The 20,831-nt window shown below is 40.1% G+C and overlaps 1 protein-coding gene across 5 annotated transcripts in view; it reads left to right on the top strand.

Annotated features, from left to right (window-relative positions):
* Positions 1-20,831, top strand: part of irak3 (interleukin 1 receptor associated kinase 3) — a 33,281-nt gene that overhangs the window by 7,924 nt on the left and 4,526 nt on the right. For all 5 annotated transcript variants that reach the window (XM_033038286.1, XM_033038284.1, XM_033038283.1 and 2 more), the window contains 6 exons: positions 2,901-3,116; positions 7,693-7,853; positions 14,654-14,727; positions 14,823-14,937; positions 15,053-15,162; positions 18,997-19,180. In XM_033038286.1, coding sequence (XP_032894177.1) covers positions 2,901-3,116; positions 7,693-7,853; positions 14,654-14,727; positions 14,823-14,937; positions 15,053-15,162; positions 18,997-19,180 — 860 coding nt within the window. The remainder of the gene's footprint in view (positions 1-2,900; positions 3,117-7,692; positions 7,854-14,653; positions 14,728-14,822; positions 14,938-15,052; positions 15,163-18,996; positions 19,181-20,831) is intronic.

The raw sequence follows: 20,831 nt of genomic DNA, 5'->3' as shown, positions 1-20,831 counted from the left end.
ATGCAGTGGTGATGTTTTACCTGGTTGTGGTGTCGAGATTCAGGGATTATAGCCTCAAGTGAGGGGTTGGCCATTTGAAGAAATATCTTTATCCGTTGGATGTAACATTTTTGGATAAAATTTGTAACTGAATAGACTGAGTAAATACAGATATTATTTCCATTGACTGAGATGTCTAGAATCGGGCTTCACAATTTCAAAATAACGGGTTGGTCATTTGAAGACAGATGAGAAATGTCTTCACCTAGTGGAAAATAATTCTTTATAATTCTCCACAAAAAAAAATGATGGGGTGACATAAACAATAGACAATAGTCGCAGGAGTTGGCCATTCGGCCCTTCGTGCCAGCACCGCCATTCAATGTGATCATGGCTGATCATCCACAATCAGGACCCCGTTCCTGCCTTCTCCCCATATCCCTTGACTCCGCTATCTTTAAGAACTCTATCTAACTCTCTCTTGAAAGCATCCAGAGAACCGGCCTCCGCTGCCCTCTGAGGCAGAGAATTCCACAGACTCACAACTCTCTGCGGAAAAAGTATTTCCTTATCTCCGTTCTAAATGGCTTACTCCTTATTCTTAAACTGTGGCCCCTGGTTCTGGACTCCCCCAACATCGGGAACATTTAGCATAGAAAGCAGTTGGACCTCAGTTTAACTTCTTATCCAAATTATAGCACCTCTGGTGTTTGTTAAAAACATGTGTACTCCAGTCTCTAAAGTAGATTGAAGGATAAATTGTGATACAGGGAATGTCGTGTGAGTTCAAAGGGATGTTGGTGGTGACATGTGAGGCGAGATTAAGAAGACTGGGCCAATTCTCACCGGAGTCTCGTGGAATGCAAGATGATCTTATTGAAATGTACTAACGTTTGATAGCATGACAGGATGGAAGCAGTGGTGATGTTTGCCCTGGCTGTGGTGTCTAGATCCAAAGATGGCAATCTCAAATAAGAATAAGACGCAGCATTTGGCCAATGGACCCCACATGGTTATCTGCCAATCTATAACATCATTGCTGATCTTTTATCTCAGTCGTATTTACCTGCACTAACCCTACATCCCTTGATTTCCTTAGTACTTAATATTCCATTGACCTTGGTCCCAAATATACTTAGTGATTAAGCATCAATAGATCTCTTCGGTACAGAAGACCCCACATGGTTATCTGCCAATCTATAACATCATTGCTGATCTTTTATCTCAGTCGTATTTACCTGCACTAACCCTACATCCCTTGATTTCCTTAGTACTTAATATTCCATTGACCTTGGTCCCAAATATACTTAGTGATTAAGCATCAATAGATCTCTTCGGTACAGAAACCCATATCTCAAATAAATGTTTGGCCATTTTGGACAGAGACGAGAAGAAATGGCTTCATCCAGCAAATGTTAAATCTTTGGGTTTCTGTACCGAAGAGATCTATTGATGCTTAATCACTAAGTATATTTGGGACCAAGGTCAATGGAATATTAAGTACTAAGGAAATCAAGGGATGTAGGGTTAGTGCAGGTAAATACGACTGAGATAAAAGATCAGCAATGATGTTATAGATTGGCAGATAACCATGTGGGGTCCATTGGCCAAATGCTGCGTCTTATTCTTATTTTAGTAAATCTGAATGGCATAAAGTCATAGATTAGATATGTAATATTGGCTATGTTACTCATTGCTGAATTAAGTTATTTATGCATCTGATAATTTAATCTTGATCTCAATTCAAGAGTTTTTCAAAATAGTTACATGTTGCTGCTAAATTGTAGTGGGTATCTGTTTGCAGAAGGGACAAATAATGAGCCACGTTTGATCCATTCCAATGCTTATTTAGCAAATATGTATAAATATATATAAATGGAGAAAGGATTTACCATACCAATTATTTAATTTCCCTCAACTTATGGAACTGCTGTAAACAAAATATTTTAAATATTTTTTTGAAAAGTTTTATTTGTATTTCAAATGCTGAAGTAGAATATTTAACTTGTAATTGTATAATCGGTTTAATATAACCAATCAAAGTTTTTAGTTACAGGATACATAAAATAATTCTGTATACAACTATTTTTGTGATTTTTTAAAATTGTGTCTTTTTGTGAGCCTATGTGATTCATGAAGATACTGGAAACAGACATCTGTACTATAATGATCTATAATGTAAATGTTCATAAATGTTTTTTTTACCCATAATAGTATAGGATAATGTAATGCCATTTTTTCTGACAAATTAACACACATTATTGAAAACAAACATGACCAGAAACACAATTAAGTTATTAATAATTGCTCTGACTAATAATTGTTAATCAGGATTGGAGAAATATCAAGTGCTTTAATGAAATGGAAACTGAGTGCTGGATATAGAATCCCTGGAAGCATTTTTGCAGACAGGAAGAGTTGGTAAAAGTTGGAGATTAAATAAATATTAAGAAATGAGTGTAAGAAAGAACAAGCGACGTCCATAAAAGTGAAGAGTTTAAATGATAAAGGAGATGATGCAGGACAAGAGGATTTAATATTGTGGATAATGAAAGATGGTTAGAGGAGCTGAGAGCAGGAATAACAGAATAATTTCCTGAGTAATTCTGTTTTTCCTGTTTTTTTAACATTTCAGATGAATATGTTTTTCTGGAAATTGTAACATCTCTTTTTGTAGTCTTTGTTCTGGAGGTAGCAGTATCAAATCTAATTTTGAACATTTAATTTCCCAATGTTTAGTTATGTCAATTATGTGTTTCCATCACCTAATATATTTTATTGAGAGCAAAAAGTAATTATTTGCTCTTGATTTACATGGTGGCTGAATCTAAATATATATAATATAATAGCAAATGATAGCATGCCCTAATGGTCATATTCCATGTTTTGTGTTAACTATAATCTATGATTTAATTTAACAGGAGAAGTATCAAAGACAAACCCAACTTGTTCACGAACTGGAATAGCCGATACCACTGTGTCTTGTAAGTCTTCTGATACTTCCACATGTAGGTCAATGATACAGGTTTCTGAGCGTGAATCTGGTCACCTTGGCAGAAATTGCAAGACCCAGGAGACTGCCTTATTGACAGACTGTTCAAATCAGCAAAGCATTGTGTCTGATTCTACGGAAACTAGTAAGTAAGATAGGCAGTTTTGAGTCAAATGTTTGTGATGATATTTACATAAAAATATAACAAATAATTACAAAGTCAAAGTTAAAGTCGTGCCAAAGTGTTTAAAAAATATATAATAGGGTATAGAATCCTAAAAGTTGCAAGATGAATAATTTAGGACGAAAGTTGTACAATAGTATTATGCTTAATTTTCATCAAATTACATTCTGGTGAAATTTGTGTTCAGTTCACACCCATCAATTAGGTATATTGCAAAACTTACCTTCAGCGGCGCTGCAGTTCTGCCGCTGCCCGTGTGCGCGACTTTGGCGCCTTTGAGAGGGGGGCGGGTTTAAAACGCCGTTTTCTCTAGGCTGTTGAAATCGATGTTGTTCAGCCTACTTAGTTGCTGACGAAAAATCGCTGCGAAATTAGTTCGCTGCAGCTATTTTTAAACTAAATTGGGTTATTTAATTGTTATAGTAGATTAAAAATCATCCTCTAAAGCCGCAAACGCCGACAACGGGACGGATCTTATGTAGGGGACAAGGCAAGGTAGGTTGTTTATTTTTACATTAAAAAGGGCTTCTTAAGATCCCTTTATTCAAAATTTTAAGTTGCGAATACGTGACTTGGGGGCCCATTCAATCCCGCAGTATCTTTCATGCCGCATATGGGCTTCAAATCCACCGCAATGGCAACGTTCCAAACCATCACGTTCGAGAAAAACCCACTCGCAAGCTGATTTAAATGGCCATTAATTTACAGCAATTGAACACTAAATCCCTTCCATTTGGCCTATAAATTAATGTCAATGAGATTTTAAAATCATGTTTTATTGTGAATTCTTGTTTGAATGTTCTTTGGACACTTAGGCTATTTAAAAATGTTAATCTTTTCTTAAGAAATGGATAGATGTTTAGATCTAGTAATTGAATTATATGCTTTAATTTCAGGTTATCCAAGTAAGATTGTTTAATATTTGTTTCAGAATGCTTCTATCTATAATAACTGAAAATGTTTTTCAGTTCTCTTAATTTTCAATAAAGTTATGGCCATTTCACTGTCCTTGATCACAACTTTTGTGTTAAGTCAATGGAAAATCAATAGGGAACAAGATGCTAATTTCCGAGTATAAAAACGGCCATAACTTTTTTAATACTGAAGATATGAAAGTGAATTAGGTGTCAAATTAAACTTATTTTTATGCTTTATCTGATGGGATAAATTGCAGACTTGATTTTTAAAATCTAAAATTTTTGTGACATCAATGCTATTAGGGAACATTGCCAATCTCTAAAAATATGAAAAGACAGCAAAGTCTTCCCAAGGTGTGTAGAGGAATCGGCATGGGTGCTTTCTTGTGCAAAGGACTTTAATGACAGAAGACATAAGATACTGCAGATGTTGGAATCTTGTGTGAAAAAAACAAAAGCAAACTGAAGGTAGAATTTGTTGGTCAGGCAGCATCTGTGAAGGGAAATGGACAGACAATGTTTATTTTTTCCACACGGAGCAAACACAAACCTGCACTGCTCCCAAAATCAAATTAAGAGTTAAGGGGCTGTCCCACTGCGGCGACCTAATTGGCGAGTTTAGAAGAGTTTAGGAGAGTTTGAAAAAAATGTCATGTTGAAGACCTCCTTCGACTATGCAGAAGACCTCCTTCGACTATGTTGAAGACTAGCTTCGACTAGCTTTGGGAAAATTGGACACCAAATAGTGGAGAGTGACGACGACTTCCTTCAATCTCCTTCGACCTCCCTTCGACTATGTTGGAGACTATCTACGACTTCCTTCAACTACCTTTGATTACCTTCAACTACCCTCGATTACCTGCGAATAAAATGCCAACCTATTACGACCTACTTCAACTAAACCTACGAGTAGCAAAAGTATCGATTTTTTCCATGGCAACCTTTTTTTTACTCGCTGGCATTTTTCAACATGTTGAAAAATACGCCGCAACCCAGCTGAGGCCTTGAGTATGCGGGGACTACTCTCGAGCATGAAGGAGAGTTACAAAGACCTCCTAGGAACTCGTGTCGACCATGCTGCGAGTATGAGTCAAGGGCAAACTCGCCAGAATTTGCGGATTTGGTCGCCGCAGTGGGACAGCCCCTTTACAGTCACAGGCAGAAATCTGCCTCGTGGTCCATGCAGGCTATCTACTAACATATTCTGCGCACAACACTTTACAACTTACTGCTACACTATAGGTAAAAAAAAACTCTACTGGCAAAATGAGAAAGCTTCAATTTTTGATAAAAAAGCAACTCGAAAAGGTATTTGGCTGGCTTGCAGGCATCCCAAAGGTACAACTATTCATAAAGACCACATGCCCTTATAGACTCGATTCTGTTAATCTTATCATTTGGAAGAAAAAACAGACTGCTGGAGGAAATCAACTGGTCAGGCAGCATCTGTGGAGACAGGTGGACTTTGACGTTTTTCAAGACGAGTAAAGGATAGATAATTGGGAGAAAGAGGTGAGGGGAAAGGATGGGCACAAGCGGTAGGTGGATCCTGGTAAGGAGTAGTTGATTAGCAGTTCAATCAGGGGAGCTAGAAGGGTAGAGATACACTGACAGAGGGGTTCAGGCACAGTCAACTGGCTGGAGGTGAAGACAAAGGGTGGGAGATGGTGAAATATAGAGCCAGAGTGAAGAAAGAGGTAGGTGGTTGGAATAGGGGACCAAGAGTGCTTATTGGTGGGTGGAGAAGGAACTGGATGGCGGGGGGGGGGGGGGGGGGGGGGGGGGGGGGGGGGAGGAAGGAAGGAGGTGGTAGTGGAAAGAAATGTGTGTATGAGATAACCTAGGTAGATCAAATGGAGAGAGAATAGTGTGAGTACAGTTTACTTGAAACTGGAGAATTCAATGTTCATGCTGTTGGGTTGTAGATTAGCCACGCAGAATATGAGGTGCTAGTCTTCCAATATGCCTGCGACCTCACTCTGGCAATGGAGGAGGTCGAGGACATGGGTCGGCATAGCAGAGGAAAGGGGAATTGAAGTAGCCTGCAGCTGGTAGCTCCAGCTGGTCTTGACAGACAGAGCACAAGTGTTCGGTGATGCAGTCGTCTAGTCTACGCTTGGGCTTGCTTATCCTCAACCTTTTTCCTCATCTCTTTGTACTAATTATCTCCTCTGTAGTGCAGTCATGGGGAAAGATCCCAACCCGAAATGTTGTCCGTTCATTTTTCTCTGCAGAAGCTGCCTGACCTGGGTTCCTCCAGCCTTTTGTTTTCGCTGATTGAATTGGAATTTTGTCATTAAAGAATCAAGAATAATTGAATGGAATTGAATAAATTTTATTAGCCAAGTATGTATACATACAAGGAATTTGCCATGGTGCTTTGCTCACAAGGATAACAGCACAATATACAGTAAACATAAAGCATTATAATTTAAACATATGAAGAATAAAATAAAATACCAGAGCAAAAGGAGGCTACAGACTTTTGGCTGTTGAGTAGACTACTGCTTGTGGGAAAAAAAGCTGTTTTTATGTCTGGCTGTGGTGGAATTGACAGTCGCCTCCCAGAGGGGAGTACTTCAAAGAGTTTGTGGCCAGGGTGAGAGGGGTCACAGATGATCTTATCCACTCCCTTCCTGGCCCTTGCAGTGTACAGTTCGTCAATGGGGGGGAAGGCTGTAGCCTCCAGATGTCATGCTTGGTGGCTGAGCCAAACCAGACCATGATGGAGAAGGTGAGGACAGACTCTATGATGGCTGTATAAAACTGGACCATCATTGCCTATGGCAGATTGTATTTTGGGGTATGGGAGGGGGAGCTCACCTAAAGTCTACAATCAATTCCACTGTCTTAAGAGCATTGAGCTCCAGGTTGTTGCGATGGCACCAGGACACCAGCTGTGTCACTTCCTGTCTGTATGCAGATTCCTCCCCATCCTGGATCAGTCCAATCAGGGTTGCGTCGTCTACAAACTTGAGAAGCTTGACAGAGGAGTCTGTGGAGGTGCAGTTGTTGGTGTAGAGCGAATAAAGGAGAGGGGAAAGTACACAGCCATGTGGCTTCCTGTCTGTCAGGAAGTTGGTGATACACTGACAGAGGGGTTCAGGCACAGTTAACTGGGAGAGTTTGGAGTGTAGTAGCTTTGGCACAATGGTGTTGAATGCACAAACAAAATGGTGTGGAATCCACAAACAAAATCCTTGCATATGTCCCCTGGCGGTCTAGGTGCTGGAGGATGAAGTACAGGCCTAGGTTGACAGCGTCATCCACTGATCTATTGGTCTGGTATGCAAACTGCAGGGGGTCCAGCACAAGATCATTTTGAAACAATATTTTTGAAACAATAATTTCAGGAACTGAACTATGATTATTGCTTCTGCAAACTAGCAATATGTATTAAAAAAAAATCCAATTTGAGCTATCATCTGCAAAATATTAAATATTTTAACTACCTTTCATTACAATGTACAAAGTCTGACAACTGCAGTAAGTTAAATGAGGTGGCTATAATAAATACAACGTTATAGAAAAAGAGAAGGAATTATTGAATCTGATATTTTAAAGTTGCACATAATGTGTCATTTTGTTGTTTTGCTGATGTTTTGTAATTTGCATTTCAGATCTTCAAAGTTTCAGCTATTATGAATTAATGCAGAAGACTAGTAACTTTGATGGGCGTCCAGTTTCACGTGGTGGCAGTAAGATTGGCGAGGGAGGGTTTGGAGTTGTTTACAGATGTTTCATAAATAACAGAACAGTGGCTGTGAAAAAATTGGCTGGAGTGAGTACAACTTATAGCGTATAATTTAAGAACTTCGTCTTCTATGTTCTCCTGTTGGACTTTCAAAGATCATTAGTTTAAGAAGATTAATTGGAAAATAATACATGATTTATGTAATGCAATGGGCCTGTTTTATAGTGATTAGTAAGTAGGTTGCCTCGTCTAAGTCTTATTTCTGAGTCAAGTCATGAATGCACATCCCACACCAGATCTACATAATAATCTAGTTGGCTCTCGATTGAATGCTGCATTGTCAGACATGTTTCTTTTGGATGTAATAGGAAAATGGAAAAATATTTTACATTTGATTTCTAAAATGTGGATGCACTTTATGCCATAGAGACTAGCTACTTCACTTTATCAAACATAAAGGCTCTAGAAATCGGCTATGGAAATTGTGGATGCATTGGTGATAATTTTCCAATGTTCTATAAACTCAGGATCAGTTCCTGTGGATTGGAGGGTAGCTAATGTTATCCCACTTTTTAAGAAAGGCAGGAGAGAGAAAACGGAATTATAGACCAGTTAGCCTGACATCGGTGGTGGGGAAGAAGCTGGTCAATTATAAAAGATGAAATAGCCGCACATTTGGATAGCAGTAACAGGATCTGTCCGAGTCAGCATGGATTTACAAAGGGGGAATCATGCTGACTAACCTTCTGGAATTTTTTGAGGATGTAACTAGGAAAATGGACAAGGGAGAGCCAGTGGATGTAGTGTACCTGGACTTTCAGAAAGCATTTGATAAGGTCCCACTTAGGAGATTAGTGGGCAAAATTAAGGCACATGGTATTGGGGGTAGAGTGCTGACATGGATAGAAACTTGGTTGGAAGACAGGAAACAAAGAGTAGGGATTAACGGGCCCCTTTCAGAATGGCAGGCAGTGACTAGTGAGGTACCACAAGGCTCGGTGCTGGGGCCACAGCTATTTACAATATGCATCAATGATTTGGATGAAGGGATTCAAAGTAACATTAGCAAATTTGCAGATGACACAAAGCCTGGTAGCAGTATGAACTGTGAGGAGGATGCTATGAGAATGCAGGGTGACTTGGACAGGTTCGGGGAATGGGAAGATGCATGGCAGATGAAGTTTAATGTGGATAAATGTGAGGTTATCCACTTTGGTATCAAAAACAGGAAGGCAGATTACTATCTAAATGGCGTAGTTAGGAAAAGGGGTAGTACAACGGGATCTGGGAGTCCTTGTTCATCAGTCTATGAAAGTAAGCATGCAGATACAGCAGGCAGTGAAGAAAGCGAATGGCATGTTGGCCTTTATAACAAGAGGAGTTGAGTATAGGAGCAAAGAGGTCCTTCCGCAGTTGTACAGGGCACTAGTGAGACCACACCTGGAGTATTGTGTGCAGTTTTGGTCTCCTAATTTGAGGAAGGACATTCTTACTATTGAGGGAGTACAGCATAGGTTTACAAGGTTAATTCCCGGGATGGCGCGACTGTCATATGCTGAGAGAATGGAGCGGCTGGGCTCCATTCCATTGGAGTTTAGAAGGATGAGAGGAAATCTTATTGAAACATGTAAGATTGTTAAGGGTTTGAATACGCTAGATGCAGGAAATATGTTCCCGATGTTGGGGGAGTCCAGAACCAGGGGCCACAGTTTACGAATAAGGGGTAAGCCATTTAGAACGGAGACAAAGAAACACTTTTTCTCACAGAGAGTTGTGAGTCTGTGGAATTCTCTACCTCAGAGGGCGGTGGAGGCAGAGAATTCTCTGGATACTTTCAAGAGCGAGCTAGATAGGGCTCTTAAAGATAGCGGAGTCAGGGGATATGGGGAGAAGGCAGGAACGGGGGACTGATTGGGGATGATCAGCCATGATCACATTGAATGGCGATGCTGGCTCGAAGGGCCAAATGGCCTTTTCCGGCACCTATTGTCTATACTATTAATATTAGGTGAATGAATTTTCCACATCCTTTAGCAGACTTTTAGTAGATGAGGGCATCAATAAACAGCTTTTATAAGTATATGAAAATATCAATTACAAGTGCAAGTGAGACGTTACAAATACTTCAAGTTGCCATGTGCCAAGAGATGCATTTGTCAATCTTTGCTTCTTCTTCAACCCCTCTTCCTGAATGAGGTTTATATCTTTTTCTAAAATGCTGGACACTGCAATCTAGACAAATCTACATAACGTCTCATCTTGACCAATTCCTGTCTGCGCTGTATATTGATTTTAGAAAAAACGCTACCCTATATCGATGCGATTTTTGGCCATCTTATTCCCAGTCCTCCTCCGCTGTGGCAGTCCGAAGGATTTTTCCAATCGATGATAAATATAAATGTTATGAATGTTTAAAAAATCTTGAGATCAGCTGATTGGCCCTCTTGCCTGTCAATCATCATGATGAAAGTAACGCCCCTTCCGGGGGTGGGGGGCAGGACTATAAAACCCTGGATGCCTGGACATGAGTCAGTCACTCTGGAAGATAGCGAGGGAGACGCCACAACTGTGATTCTGCTGTGAGTCAACTGAACTGTGAGTCTGCAATGTACTTGCAACAAATGATTTGTTAGCCCTTAATGAAAATGAGATGAGTTGTTTGGCCTGCCCTGTGCTTGAAACTGAAATCGCAATGGAAATTAAATGAAATGAAAATGAGATGAGGTGTTTAGCCTGCCCTGTGCTTGAAACTGAAATAGCAATGGAAATGAAAATGAGATGAGTTGTTTGGCCTGCCCTGTGCTTAAAAACTGAAATGGCAATGGAAATGAAAATGACATGAGTTGTTTGGCCTCTGTGCTTGAAACTGAAATGGAAATGAAATAGAAATGAGATGAGTTGTTTGGCCTGCCCTGTGCTTGAAACTGAAATGGCAATGGAAATGAAATAAAATGAGATGAGTTGTTTGGCCTGCCTGAAACCAAACATTTTGGCCCAAAAGGCCCAGGAAAAGTCCAGAAAAAGTGCCTTTCACTGAGATTTCACTCCGATTTTCTTTTTGTCCCTTCAGCCCATTAGGCCTGTACTAGCCCAGGAAGAGTCCCTTCGGCCCATCAGTAAGTGTTCCCCTAGCAAGTATTAAACCTCACCCCAATATTTTTCTCCCTCCCTTCATTGGCTCCCTGTGAGATCCAGGCCAGGATAGACTTTCCACCTTCACTGTGATTTGCAGAAATAGATGAAAAATTTCTAAAATTGATTCTCCACCCTCTCCCCCTTCTCTCTCACCTGTTTTGGGCAGAATTTCTGGCAGTTTCTGAGCTGCCTGCCCACCAGGCCTGAGTGACTGAGCTGCCAGCCCACCAGGCCTGAGTGACTGAGCTGCCAGCCCACCAGGCCTGAGTGACTGAGCTACCAGCCCACCAGGCCTGAGTGACTGAGCTGCCAGCCCACCAGGCCTGAGTGACTGAGCTGCCAGCGCACCAGGCCTGAGTGACTGAGCTGCCAGCCCACCAGGCCTGAGTGACTGAGCTGCCAGCCCACCAGGCCTGAGTGACTGAGCTGCCAGCCCACCAGGCCTGAATGACTGAGCTGCCAGCCCACCAGGGCTGAGTGACTGAGGTGCCAGCCCAAGAATCCATTCGGCCCACAATGTCCATACCAGTCCTCTGGAAACTAGTCCCTTTGACCCACAACACCCATACTAGTGCTCCAGAAAGCCCCCCCCCCCCCCAATATTGGAATTGGTGGAGAGGTGGAATATTGCGTTGGGGGACCAGCCCTCCCGTGTGAACATGGGACCCAACAGGTCCCACTTGGTCTAGTAGATTCTAAAATGAAACAATTAAGTGTTTTATGCAATAGATTTTGTGCAACACAATTTGTCTAATTTACCAATCATTGGACCATAATATTGCTTTTGGTGGGTAAACTGCGCCTTGTAAATTCATTATGTAGGTCCTGGAAGCTGCTTGTGCTTGAGCTATAAAAAACATATTATTCACAGCTCTCTTTACAGCAATGAGGTGGTTATGAGAGGAGATGGATCCATTGCATCTAACTATTGCATTCATTGCCTTTACTACAGTAATTCACGTTTCATTTAATTAAGTTATAGCCACTCACTGTCATGGAACAGAAAGAAACTCAAGTAAGCAAACAGTAACAGTCCACTACGAAGGGGAACAAAACACATTAATATCCCTTTGCTCTTAACATATAAAATAAATAATTGGTGCATTATACCATTGCTTTTCAAATTAATTTAAATCATAGCAATTTTATTGGGATTTATTAAATCCAACTGGAGAGATTCATTGTTAAAAACAAACGTGTACATTTTATTTTAAGGATGAAGACTGTGTAAGTGAGCTATGAGCAACAGTCTCATGTTTGCCAACAATATAAATTGCTGGCATATGTGATGCTAAAGTTGATTATTCCATAGAATTACCTAATATCTGTAAATTTGTATCTGTTTTATTTTGAAGTACTTTACATTTGAGATACAGCATGGAAACAATCCCTTCGGCCCACCATATGCATGTTGACCATTCACACGGGTTCTATGGTATTCCATTTTCTCATCCACTCCCTGCATATTAAGGACCATTTATAGAGGCCAAGTAACCTACAAACCTGCACGTCTTTGGGATGTGGATGGAAATCGGAGTCCCCAGAGGAAACCCACGTGATCACAGGAAGAACGTGCAGGATTGAACCAGTGTATCTGGCAATGGCTGTTCTACCAGCTGCACCCCTTCAGTGATATTTAGTGATATTTGTTTCAGCTCAACAGAACATTTTATTTTCTCTTGTTTTTGAGTACACTTTCAAATATACCTATTTTAGACTAAATGTAGATTCCTAATCAGACTCATTTATATGGCTTTGTTTGTGCATCAAAAAATAGGACTTTATGTATGTGTAAACAATAGTAAGGATTAATTTAAATTCAGCATCTGGTCAAAATTAAAGATAAATGTTTGGGGAGGAATGACCAAGCATGCCTAACTAAAAATAATGAGGAAAAGAATCTCAATACACTTTAAGATATTTCTTACATCTTCAGAACAAGTCGCGTTGAAGATGTAAGAGACATCGTGAAGTATATTGAGATTCTGCAATATTTGAAATGCATCTGCCAATTTCTGCTCATTATGGTCCCACAAGCACCAGTCTGATAGTGTCTAAATAGACACTAGACAGTCGATCTGTCCGAGATAAAGGAAGACAGCACCTCAATGCATAAAGCACAACATTGATATTACAAAGACTCATGTAAAACATGTTGAAGGGCATCAAACATGCTGCATATTACTTAATTTGTTATTTATGCAGAATGACTGAAGCAAACAAGAAAATAAAGCAGGAGTTGGCCACAAGCCTTCCCTGCCATTTGATATGATCATTGCTGAACTATGCTGACCTCAATTTCATATATGTGTGAGGTCTTTATATCCCTCAATTACTCAATCTTCCAAATATATGTTTCCGTCTTAAATACATTTAATAATTTGGCCTCCACCACCCTTGGAGAGGGGAGGGGGTGAATTCCAGCCATCACTTGCATGCACATGCACCTCAGTTTTAAATTACTGGCACTTAGTTTGCAGCTATGACCCCTCGTTCTTGACTCTCCCAGTTAAGAAAAAATCTCAACATCTATCCTATCAAGCCCTCTTAGGCTCTTAGGTTTGAATAAGGTCACTCCTGATTCATCAAAGCCTCAAGGAGTACCCACCCAAAAAAGATCCCAAGGAGATTTCTCAACTGTGAGCAGCATCTAAGCAAGAAATGTAATCAACTGTGCTTCACTTGGAGAATGATCACCTGTCCTAAAACTCCAGCTCAGGGAATAGTGGCATGTCTCCAGTATCTAACTGGATCAGTGGCAACTTGCCTCTGGATGCTTTCTTGGACAGTGGCTGTCCATCCTGGTGCCCAAGTTCAGTGAGTTAAATCTGCTCCAGGTCTCCAGGATCTGCCTCAGAGCTTCCGCTGAGTGAATGCTCTCTTGGTGTGAGCTGTTTAAAAAAAAAACCCCAGTTCTCTGGTGCTATGTAGTTAATCTTGTTTCACTCCTTCACTGCTGTCTTCTTGTTCCAGCTTTGTTGATCTGCAATTTGTCAGGCCTCAAATGCACACTTCCTGAATATTTCTAGCAATTCCAGCTTTTATTTCAGATTTCTAGTATATGCAGATTTTGTTTGTTTAATAAATTCTTCACAACCTCCTGATCTTTATTTAGCATTGAATCAGTGTCACAAAAAAAAGCATAAAAAATGGTTTAATGCCACTGTTATTTGCAGAGCATTTATGTCTTTAATCACCTGCCATATTGCCGACATATCAAAATGATTTTATTTGTTGATTGCAAAGCATTATAGAATTTCCTCGTTATTGAAGGTGCCATGTAAAGCTAAGTCTTTCTTCCAAAGCTCTCACAGGATAATCCAATATTTGGGAAAGTAAGTGGTAAAATAAAACATTTTAAATGAGCAGGTACAAAATATTCTAATAACACAAGGTGAAAGAATTATGTTGTATCGGAAGGAACTGCAGATGCTGATTTACATTGAAGATAGACATAAAATGCTGGAGTAACGCAGCATCTCTGGAGAAAAGGAATGTAGACCTAAAACGTCACCTATTTCTCCAGAGATGTTGCCTGACCCGCTGAGTTATTCCAACTTTTTGTGTCTATCTTCGAAAGTACTATGCTGTTCATGTAAAGACAGTTATATTTTCTTCAATAAAATACCATATGCAGTTTCTTCTGCCAGCTTTTTCATCCCTTTGATGTGTAAAGGATTGTGAAAATCTATGCTAGAACTGAGTTATCAACTGATTATAAACTTCATCTTGTTTTTTTTTTCCCCCCACAGACAGAACGTCACCAAAATATCAGTCCTGACGAGCTCAAGTGCCAGTTCTTTCAAGAAGTTAAAACATTAGCGAAGTATGTCCAGTTTCGACAAATAGTTGTTGCTACTTTTATTAGTCTCTAAGAATATTTTTTAACTTGATGATAACTCTGGTGTAACACATTTCCAGATGTAAACATGAAAATTTGGTCGAGTTATTTGGTTTCTCCAATGATTGGGAACATCCCTGCCTGGTTTATGATTACATGCCCAATGGGTCATTGCTGGACAGATTAGCATGTCGGGTAACTACATTTATGCTTCATAAAAGTCTGAACATGGTGATCTTTGTATTAGTTTTGATTGATTTACAATGGCGTCATTTATTGATTAATATAGTTAATTCTTAAACATTTTCAGGATAAGACACCTCCAATTTCTTGGCACACAAGATGCAGTATTGCTTTGGGTACAGCTAATGGGTTAAAATACCTACATGAAAATAATCATATTCATCGTGATGTAAAAAGGTAACAAATATTTTTCATGTTTTTAACGTTTCTTTGTATTTCCTGTGTTGTATCTATGGTATTTTCTTATCATTAGATGGCTTGGAAAAGTACTAACTGAAGAAATCATTGATTATTATCCAAGTTTTTCATAACAAAAAGACATTCACTGATTTTTTTTATCAGTGTGCAATTTCTAGCAAATCAATCCAAAAGCAAAATACTGCAGATGTTGAAAATTTGAAATAAAACAGAAAATGCTGAAAATTATCAACAGATCAGGCATTATCTGGGCAGGGAAAAATTGGGTTAACATTTCATGTCAGTGACCTTTAGAATCATACAGCACGGAAACAGGCCCTTCGGCCCAACTTGCCAATGCTGACCAAGATGCCTTATCTACCCATACTTAGCTAGTCCCACCTGCCCATGTTTAATGCATATCCCTGTGAACCTTTCTTTTCAATGTACCTATCCAAATATCTTTTATATGTTGTTTTAGTACCTGCCTCAACTACCACCTGAAAAGGTGTTCCGGCCCAAAACATCACCTATTCTTTTTCTCCAGTGCTGTTGCCCGACCCACTGAGTTACTCCAGCATTTTGTGTCTGTCTTCAGAATAAACCAACATCTGCAGTTCCTTCCGACACATACCTTATCTGGCAGCTTGTTCCACCACCCACTGTGTGAAAAACCTGCTCCTCACGTTACTATTAAATCTTTCCCCTCTCACTTTAAACTTATGTCCTCTGCTTCTTGATTCCCCTACTCTGGGTAAAAGACTGTGCATTCATCCTTTCTATTTCCCCCTCATGATTCTATACACCTCTATAAAACCACTCACCAACCTCCTGCTCTCCAAAGAATAAAGTCCTAGCCTGCTAAACCTCTTCCTATAGTTCAGGCACTCAAGTCCTTTCAACATCCTCATAAATCTTCTCTGCACTCTTTCCAGATAACGACATTGTTCCTATAGCGGGGTCACCAACACACATACACTAAATGCTACTTCACCAACATCTTGCACAATTGATACATAACATAACAACTTTTATACTTAATTCCCTGACTGATGAAGGCCAGTGTACCAAAAGTCTTCTTGACCACCTTTTTTACCTGTCATGCCACTTTAAGGGAAGTATGTACCTACACACCTAGACTGTACTCTGCTCTACAACACTCCCCAGGGCCCCGTGAAGGTCCAAATATCACCTCACTGAAGTCTGCAAACTTACTAATCATGCTTTGTATATTCTCATTCAAATCGTTGATATAAACCACAAACAGCAATGGGTCCTAAGGCATACCACTGGGAAACAACCTTCTATCATCACCATCTGCTTCCTTCCATGACACCAATTCTCTATCCAGATGGTTAGCTCAACCTGGATCCCATGTGATCTAACCGTCCAGAACAGATTTATCAAGTGCCTTGCTGAGGTCCATACAGACAATGTCTACGGCTTTGCCGTCATCAACCTTTTTGGTTACTTCTTAAAAAAACTCAATTTGATTTATCTGAACAAATTTATAATTTTTACTTTTTATTAGCATTATGCTCTATCATTTTATTATATCATTTCAGTATTTGTAATTGTTTTAATTGTACTCTAACATCATAGAAGAAATTAACCAATTATATATAAATGTAACAAGTTAAAACAAAGATAGATACAGTGAACTGCAGATGCCGGTTTACAAAAAAGACACACAGCGCTGGAGTAACTCAGCAGGTCAGGCAGCATCTCTGAAGAACATGGTCTGAAGAAGAGTCCCAATCCAAAATATCGCCTATTTATGTTCTCCAGAGATACTGCTTGACCCGCTGTGTTACTCCAGCATCTTGTGTCTTTTTAAGTTAACACAAACATTGGATTGGGAACAGATGTTTATCATAGATTAACATTGTAAAAGGTAAGGATCATGGACCAGTTAGGCAGTTTATTTGGAGGGTAAAGGGCCTGTCCCACTGAGCTTCATTTGCGCTTCATTTACGCAACATCATTTACGCGTCACGACGTTCGCATGGCGTGCATTACGCGCGCATAGCGCGCGCCGAGGCGTGGTGGCGTAGGCAGTGGCGCGCGGCGCCCCAGGATTTTGGGATTCTCAAAATTCTCGCGCGCCACCTGTGTGACGCGCAAATGATGCCCAAGTGGGACAGGCCCTTAAGTAAAATGGGAAATTGGGGATTAGTAATTTCAGTGTGGGAGCAAGTTGTCACATTTTAGAAGAGCAGATGGCAGTGGTGTGAGGTTGCAACAGCATCGGGATGCAAAGTGAGAATTAATGTGGCGGGTCTGTACAGTGTGGTGTGAGCCAGGATGAGGTTAAATCATTTCACCTATCTGGCATTCCTGCCCTGTGCTATGAAGACTATTTTGTTCCAGGTATGTTTAGTTTCTAGAAACAGTTCACAAGTTATAGGAGTAGAATTAGGGCATTTGGTCCATCGAGTCTACTCCGCCATTCAATCATGGCTGTTGTCTGCCTCCTAATCCCATTTTCCTGCCTTCTCCCCATAACCCTTGACACCCGTTCTAATCAAGTATTTGTCTGTCTCTGCCTTAAAAATATCCACTGACTTGGCCTCCACAGCCCTCTGTGGCAATGAGTTCCACAGATTAACTACCCTCTGACTAACAAAGTTCCTCCTCACTTCCTTTCTAAAAGAGTACCGTTTAATTCTGAGGCTCTGGCCTCTTGTCCTAGACACTCCCACTAATGGAGACATCCTTTCCACATCCACTCTATCTATGTCTTTCATTATTCTGTAAATTTCAATGAGGTCCCCCCTCAACCTTCTAAACTCCACTGAGTATAGGCCCAGTGCTATCAAACACTCATCTTATGCTAACCCACTCATTCCTGGAATAATTCTTGTAAACTGGACCCTCTCCAGAGCCAGCACATCCTTCCTCGGGTATGGGGCCCAGATTTGCTCAGAGTACTCCAAATGCAGCCGAACCAACGCCTTATAGAGCCTCAGCATTACATCTCTGTTGTTAATTTGATGGGTAATTCCAAACTGAACATTGAAAGGGGAGTAATGTATTCCTATGCTCCCTGACAAAGAGGTTGCCATGTATTTGTCAATTAAATCTCAGAATGACAAAGAGACAATTATTTTGACATTTAATTTGGGGCAAAAAAACTGATTTTGAATTCCTAGGCAGGAAAAAGTTGAACAGGGATATGATATTAAAATAAGTGAACCAAAATATGTTGGTGAAATGGTAGCCAAAGGAATTAGAGGAAAAAACCCCTAAAGAATCCACATTTAAATCTCAATGCTCACTTCCATACACACTCAGACTTTTTTCCAGATGCACCCAACCCATTAGGTTAAAATGGTAGGCAAACATGTATGTTTGTATGGAAGCATATATGTATGTATATCACTAGATATTAGTTCTCTGTTGATATATGTGGAGGTGTCCTCCTTCCTAAAGATGATAAGATGAAATAAATGTTTTACATTGATTGCAGTTGGGGAGAGAAAGCTGGAAAAGTGGTGAGGGCGGGACAAAGCCTGGCAAGATAGGTATTTACAGGTGAGGGGGTTTTGATTGTAATATGAGTAGACAAAGGCTAGAGATGAAAAAGAGCGAAAAGGGTGCCAGACAGAGAGGAAGAGTGAAATGTAAAGCCAGAAGAAGAGAAAGGTGGAAGGGAAAGGGGGTGGGATAATGAGAAAAATTGTTGTGCATCATTTATCAGATCAGCTATTCTAATATTTATTTTGAAATACCCTTTGAACAATACGAAACATGCAATCAGAGAAATTAAAAATTGTATTTCTTGAAGAAGTTGAAGTATCTCAGAAATTGTTTATTGATCATTTTGTTTTTCAGTGCAAATATCTTGTTGGATGCTTTGTTTGTTCCTAAAATTTCAGACTTTGGACTTACTCGGGCTTCAACACAATTACCACAGACTGTGTTAACAGATAAAATTGTAGGCACAACTGCATACATGGCTCCAGAAGCTTTACGTGGGGAGATTACACCAAAGTCAGATATTTTTAGCTTTGGAGTGGTAGGTACTTGAGTTTTTTTTCCTACCTGACTGAACGATCGAATAAAGTGAAAAAATATTACACAGAAGCTTCAGTGAATCATGTCTGCACCAGTCCTGGAAGAGTGACCTAACCTAACTGATCTTAAAGATAATAATAAGTTCCGTCTTTATCTTCCCTTTGTTCAGTGAATTCCAGACCCGTTCCATTCTCAGAGTGAAAAAAAATGTCTGCTTGATCTCCCCTCTAATCCTGAGCATTAATATCTCAGATGGCCAGTACTGGGTCCAGCACATAGATGTAATCACAAAGCAGGCACGCTAGAGCAACAACATTTTTAGAAGGTTAAAGAGATTTGGCATGTTACCTTCTAACCTCTAACCTTCTACCGATTCACTGTAAAATAGATCCTAACTTGTTGCCTGATGGCCTAGTGGCAATATCAACATAGATGAACACAAAAGACTCCAAAGAATGATGGACTCAGTCAAGTCCATTACAGTCACTGTACGCTATTAAAAGTGCTGCATCTAACATCAGGCATCCCCACCATTCCAGCCATGCCCTATTTTAGTTTAGTTCAGAGAGACAGCGTGGAAACGGTTCCTTCGACCCACCGAGTCCACAACGGCCAATGATCATCCATACGCTTTTTCTATCCTACACACTAGGGGTACCAGAGACAATTTACAGAAGCCAATTAACCTACAAACCTGCAAGTCTTTTGGAAATGTGGGAGGAAACCGGAGCACCCGGAGAAAACCCACATGGCCACAGGGAGAATGTGCAGACTCCATACAGACAGCATCCAAGGTCAAGATCGAACCTGGGTGTCTGGCGATTCAGAAACAGCTACTTTCCTACAACCGTCAGGTTCTTGAGCCAATCTGCACAACCTTAAAACCATAATCTTATCTTGGAAATGGAGCAGTGTAGGCCACATCCTGAACTACCACGGACTTGTTTTCTAATTGTTGTTTACACTAATGCCTTGTTTTGTGCAGTTTTTATTTTCATTGTCTTGTTTAATTTTTATATGATTTTTCTACAATTTATATGTGTTCCTGCGTTGTCATCGCCTATGTGCTTTGTGCTATCTCACAGTACTTGTGCATATGACAATAAACTCAACTTGACTTACCATTTACCTTAAATTTCAGCCCCTTTTACAGTGCCCTCCAGAATGTTTGGGACAAAGACCCATCGTTTATTTATTTGCCTCTGTACTCTACAATTTGAGATTTGTAATAGAAAAAAAATCACATGTGGTTAAAGTGCACATTGTCAGTGTTCTCTGGTGATGCTCTGCTAGGCCTGTATTGTAGCCATCTTTAGCTTATGCTTGTTTTGGGGGCTAGTCCCCTTCAGTTTTCTCTTCAGTATATAAAAGGCATGCTCAATTGGGTTCAGATCGGGTGATTGACTTGGCCAATCAAGAATTTACCATTTTTTAGCTTTGACAAACTCCTTTGTTGCTTTAGCAATGTTTGGGATCATTGACTTGCTATAGAATGAACCGCCGGACAATGGGTTTTGTGGCATTTGTTTAGAGTAGATAGGATACGTCTATACACTTCAGAATTCATTGTGCTACTACCATCAGCAATAGTATCATCAATGAGGATGTGAGCCAGTACCTTCAGCAGCCATACATGCCCAGGCCATAACACC

The sequence above is a fragment of the Amblyraja radiata genome, chromosome 19 (genome assembly GCF_010909765.2).
Source record: "Amblyraja radiata isolate CabotCenter1 chromosome 19, sAmbRad1.1.pri, whole genome shotgun sequence".
NCBI lineage: Eukaryota > Metazoa > Chordata > Chondrichthyes > Rajiformes > Rajidae > Amblyraja > Amblyraja radiata.
The sequence above is the reverse complement of the archived record's forward strand: the minus strand, read 5'-3'. Positions and strand labels throughout refer to the sequence as shown.